General features: G+C 54.6%; 1 protein-coding gene across 1 annotated transcript in view; it reads left to right on the plus strand.

The window, feature by feature from the left end:
• Nucleotides 1–1,174: 1,174 nt before the first annotated feature.
• The window catches only part of Casz1 (castor zinc finger 1), a 47,661-nt gene continuing 43,321 nt past the window's right edge, over nucleotides 1,175–5,514 (plus strand). Inside the window, exon 1 of the mRNA XM_033767339.1 lies at nucleotides 1,175–1,301. Within this exon, the coding sequence (XP_033623230.1) occupies nucleotides 1,244–1,301 (58 nt within the window). The 5' untranslated portion in view covers nucleotides 1,175–1,243. The remainder of the gene's footprint in view (nucleotides 1,302–5,514) is intronic.

A 5,514-nucleotide genomic window follows, 5' to 3' on the forward strand; every position in this document is an offset into this window, starting at 1 on the left:
AATATCTAATTTCAGGACATTTTTATTCCCCTAGAAAGAAGCCTCATACTCAGTAGCAGTCACTCCCATCCATCTTTCCACATGGGACGGGCAACCACTGATTATTATTCCTTTTAGACCTTGAGAAAAAGGGAGGCTCAGAGAGGGCCAGCAATTTGGTGACAGTTGCACAGCCTCAGGATGACGGAGCCAAGGCTTAAACTGAGATAGAGGGATGCCAGAACAGCATTTCATGAGGGAGGGACTGCTCCATGTGCCAGCTTCCCCATACATGCCCTGCCTCATGTTTCTGACAGTTTGGGCTCAGGCAGATACATGCGCTATCCAGATGTGTAGGCCCAGGCAGGGATGCACTCCCTCTTCTTCCAGGTACACACCTTGCAGCAAAGCACCCCCCACTACACACACAAGGACAGCACCGTTCCTCCCCTGGGTGCTCCAGGTCTCTCTTCCCAGCCACACTCCAGGAAGGGAGGCTCAGCACAGAAATGGGCGGCCAGAGTGTCCACTGAGACCTAGGTGGTTTCAGATTTAAAATAATAAACTCTCCACCTCAGATCATTGTACATGAACTGAAATGGCAACGGGCCACTCCAGAACAGGCTGCTGTCCCTGCCCACATGGAGACCCAGCCCTGTCATCCCTGGCCTCCCTTTTGTGTCTCTCCTGTTCCCTCCTTTGCTTCTGTTCTCGTTTCTCACCCTTTTTCTTCCCACCCACCTCTCTCTTCTTATACCCCACTTTCCTACCCCAAAAACTTTGCAAAAAAATAGAAAGAAGAAAGAAAGAAAAACAAAACAGCTGTTGTGGCCATGCTATTGGATTTGTAGAATTTGGGAATTCACGTGAAACTGTCACTGCTGCTGATATGAGATAAATACAAGGGCCAGAGACAAAGGAAAATGTAGACAGGAAAGAGAATGAGTCTGTTGGATATGCTTTGAGTTTTTTGTTTTGTTTTTTTTTTTTTTCCTCCTTCTCTCTCCCTCCAAAGTGGAGGATCCGGCCGGGCCAGTTTGGATATTTATTAAGAAAAAGCCAAAGATAATTAACTTTTTTGTTTTTGTTTTGTTTGCGGGTGCCTCCCGGGCTGGCAGTCTTGACTGCCTGGCAGATCAAACCTGCTCCCTGCTCCCGGGGTGCTGGGTCGCCAGCAGGCCTACTGCCGGCTGCCCCAAGTATTTCAGGGCCATCTGCTGCCCTCCAAGCCACTTAGCTTGGGTTTTAGACCCTGAGTCACTGTATGCCACCACCAATGCCACCACCCCAGGCTCTCCTGGTTTGCAGAGCACCCCTCAGAGGTGGGTAAGTGGTTCAAGGGGTTTGGTGGGAGAGGAAGGGCTTCTGCTTGGGGTTGTGGCCGGCACTTACCTGTGGGGCAATGGGTAATAGTGAGTCCCTCCCAGGGTCACAGTATTCTTCCTGGCCAGCTCAGGATTGCTGACTTCCCAGGAGAGCCCATAGGGGACAGACTGAGCTGGGAGTGCAGAAGGAAGCCAGATTTAGCCAATTTGGTCCTGCTCTTGTCCCAGGAGGCTGGTTTGGCCAGGATCCACGGCCCCTGGAAAAGCCCAAAAGACGATATTGGGCCATGGAACAATCTCATGGTATCCAACCACCTGAGACACTAGGATCTGTCTGGTTCCAGCCTAGGCCATGGTGTGTTGGGGGGGGTGCTCAGAGTGGTCAGAGAGCCAGGGCTTGGGTAAGAAGCTGATTACTTCTGGTCAGCTACCCTATAACCATAGCAGGGCTATAAGCCAAGCTGTGGCCGGAGCCGATGTCAGGCTCACAGGCCAAGAAGGTGGCACCGAGAGTTAGAGATGCCTGGGTAGGAGACAGAGCTGAGGGCATCTCAGGAGCAGGATGGCCAAAGTGAGAAAGGCCAGTGTGCCAGAGGTGGCGAGGCTTTGGGTGGGTTTGCCTCCTGTTCAGCTCTCAGCCCCTCCCTTTCTGGGCCCAGCCCCATCCCAGCTGCAGGGAGGCAGCTCCTGTGAGGTCCTCCAGGTGGGGCAGCTGCTTTAAAGCTGGACACAGAGAGGAGGGCATTTTTCAAGGATTTTGCTGGCCCTTTTTTTTTCTCTGAAATATAAGGATGTGCAATTTTTTTGGTTTCAATTTAGCATTGGAGAATTTTATAATTTAGTAATTAAAATCTCTGATAGGCTTTAGAAATTGCAGCTAATTGAATTTAATGGGAAGATGATTTTCAATTTTATTTGATTACCGGGACCCCTGGCATCGGTATTTATGGGAAAAAAAATGGGAAATGTGCTGTGTGGGCTAAGATGGCATAATTGAATTAGGGATAATCGGATTTCTCCGTCATGAATTTCACTATAATTTTCCTATAATTTTCCATTAGATATCTAGTTTACAAATATTCACAAAGAAATGAAGCTCTTTCGGAATGGAGATTGCTGGCTAACAGGATTACAGGGCTGAGCGTGCGGCTGTACCGGCCCTATGCTGCCATAATGCGATCCTGTGTCTGCCTTACACTTAGCGTGGCCTCGGCCTCTCTCTTTGCCACCCACTCCGCGGCTCCTTCCTCCCCTTTGTTTCCTCCTCGTCCTTGTTTGCCCCTCACCAGACCCAACACCAGCCTGTCCATGCCCATGACCTCCGCTGCCTGCTAGTGGAGCCTGTACCCAGGCCCATGCCGTGTCACCCTGGCCCTGCACTCCTGTGCCTCCCACCCCCCGTGCCTCCTGCTCACATTTGCCCAGTCTCCCCAAATAGTCTCACCTTCTGCCAGCCTGGGGGGTGTGCTCACACACACACACACACACACACACACACACACACACACACTCTTGACTCCTCACAGGTGCGAACATGCTTGTTCACATGCACATGCAGTCCTTTGGCCAAGGCATCTGTGCCCTGGCCCAGTCGCCCGAGAGGGAACCAGTTTATTGGGATCTTGGGGTGGGGTGCAGGAACAAAAGGAGCTTTGTTCAAGTTTATGTGAAAGTTACAAATTCAAAATGAGAGCAGATAAAGCATGAGATACCTGGTGTGTAAACAGGCCAGTGAGTGAGAAGGCCCCAGGCTCGGGAGGGAGGAAGAATGAGTGGGCACACACTGGGGGTGCAGGAAGACAGCAGCCAGCCCTGCAGCTCTCGGGGAGCATGGCTGGGCCTCCTGGGCTCTGGAGACAGTGGGATTGCTGTAGAGCTTTCTCCTTGGATTTTTCTCTTGGGGTGCGATGTCTAAGGAGCTGCTGGAGGCTCTGAGCCCAGGCCCTGCAGTCAGGAAGGATCATGGCACTGGGAATTCTATCCTGAGTCTGGGCATGAATTTCCTGAGGCCTTTGGGTGTCACAAAGGTGTCACTACATCAGGGGTGTCCAGGCAGATGTGGGTCATAGCCTCAGGGACACCTGAGTACTAGGCTTCTCTCCTTGGTACAAGCACATACCAGAGAGAGAGGACAGGGAGGAATCTGGGGACCCCTGCTTTACACCTGACTCACACCCCACAACCTACTGCCTAAACCCTAACACACCAGCTTGGCCTCAATTTCTCGATTCTCTGACCTGTTCGCCACCAAATGTCCTTGCTCTTGCTGCCCGCAGTATCTGACTGTGGCCATTGTCTTGGCTGTCACCTCCCCTGCCATGGGTCACACATGGCAGCCCCTCTAGCCGGCCCTATCTGTGCCGCCTTCCCCTGACGTTCTCAGGCCTGCCCCATCACATTCCTGCCCAGCTTTTGCCCACCAGAGGCCACCAAGGTAGAGGGAAGCCGATCCAGTTGGCCTTGCCAGGTAACTGGGAAGGGAGATGCTTTCCCATCCACCCAGACCCTCCTCGGCTCGGCCCTGACCCCCATCAGCAGGAGCCCAGGAAGACATTCAGAGCCAGCAGAACAGACATTTTTGAGCACACCTGGAAATCACTCCACACACCCCAATCATCAAGCTTCCCTCTACCCTCTATTGTCCAGCCAGGAAAGCAGAGGCTTGGGAGTGGGGTGTGGGATTGACAGGATTGGTCCTCTGTTGTTACAAGCCAGAGCTGCAAGGGGCAGAATCCTTGCTCTGGGGCACCCTGGGGGCAGCATTCAGAGGCAGGCTTGTGACCCTCAAGAGTCATGGACAGAGACATCCTGAGATACCCGTGGGAGTAGAGCTCGGGGTCTGCTCTGCCTAGTGGCCCTGCCCTCCCCCTTCCCAGGACTAGTCTTTTGGGAAGAGTGTGGTTTGCTTGGTTTAAGATTTGTTTCCCTATTCGGGGTTTTAGGGCCAGGGAACGTTAGTAAAGCCTCTGGGCCTTTCCAACTGCTGTTTGCCCACAGGGAGTCGGACAGGCAGTCGGGAATGGAAGTTGGCAGGAAGGAGTTGATGGAGAGGGCTGTGGAAAAAGGGAGGTTCGGCACAATCTTTGAGAAGTCATTGAGAACTAAAGAACAATCCGAAATAAGAAGAAAAAGAAGGGGAAAGTAGGAGAAAGAGTAGATTGTTAACTCCCTTGACGTCTTTGCCCCAAGGCCTCCCTGGGGCCCCTCCTTTTGCAAAATAGAAATATTGCAAAAATAGGCCAGCGCCATTTTGCTGAATGCTGCCCAGACAGCAGGGAGGGCTGGGCCTGCCACCTTCCTCTCTTTGGAAGGCATTGTGGTCCCTCCTCAAATAGGAAAGAGGAAGGGAACCAGGTGGGCCACAGTGAGCCACAGCCGGGAGGGTGGGAGTAGGTCCTGTCCCCACCCCTACCTGGCTCTTTCCGTGAGCCCCTCCAGCCCGGTGGGTAACTTGGTTCATCAACACCCATGCTTGGGGCAGCGAGTCTGGGATGTGGAGGGATGTGGGGGGCCCTGGCAGAGACCCACGAGGTTTTCTCTGAGAGAAAAGGAGAGTCAAGGGGAGGACAGAGCACCTGGTCCCTCCGTGAGCAGGCAAAGACAGAAAAAGAGGTCCCGTGCCAGGGGGACAGGGCCATACGGGCACGACGAGCCTGGGGCAGGTGGCGCACCTGGTGTGTGTGGGGTATCTGTGCTCTGGGTGGCGGTGGGGTGGAAGCCCGAGGGGTGGATGGCGCTGACCCATGATGCGGATACCAGGCAAGGGTGCCAAGGGGCTGGGGCGAGGCCCCCATTCACGCCAGAGTTTGGGGTCTGGGGACCAGGGCACGTGCGTCGCCCCGAGCCGCGCGGGGGGACAGGGAGGGGGCCGGGGCCCATGCTCAGGGCCAACCCCCAGAGAAGCCGCAGAACTCCAGGCGTGAGTGCTGAGAGCGCGTGACCGGCGCGCAAGGGTGCGGGCAGGCGCGAGACTGAAGTGCGAGTGTCCCCGGCACACCCAGAGCCGCGCTCAGACTCCTTTCTTCCTCAACTCAAAGAGCCACACCGACAAAGGGAGGGAACCCGGGCCCGGAGTTGGGGGGACCCCTTTGTGATTCCCAGAAACCCTGTGAGCTGCACCTAGGGAAGCGTCTTCAAGCTCACATGGCCGCGCGCGCGGAAAAGTTTGCGTGGCCGCGCGGGGGAGCGGGAGCGCGCAGCGGCCGGCAGA

This window comes from Fukomys damarensis, unplaced genomic scaffold (assembly GCF_012274545.1).
Source record: "Fukomys damarensis isolate Sample0158 unplaced genomic scaffold, DMR_v1.0_HiC HiC_scaffold_23, whole genome shotgun sequence".
Classification (NCBI taxonomy): domain Eukaryota; kingdom Metazoa; phylum Chordata; class Mammalia; order Rodentia; family Bathyergidae; genus Fukomys; species Fukomys damarensis.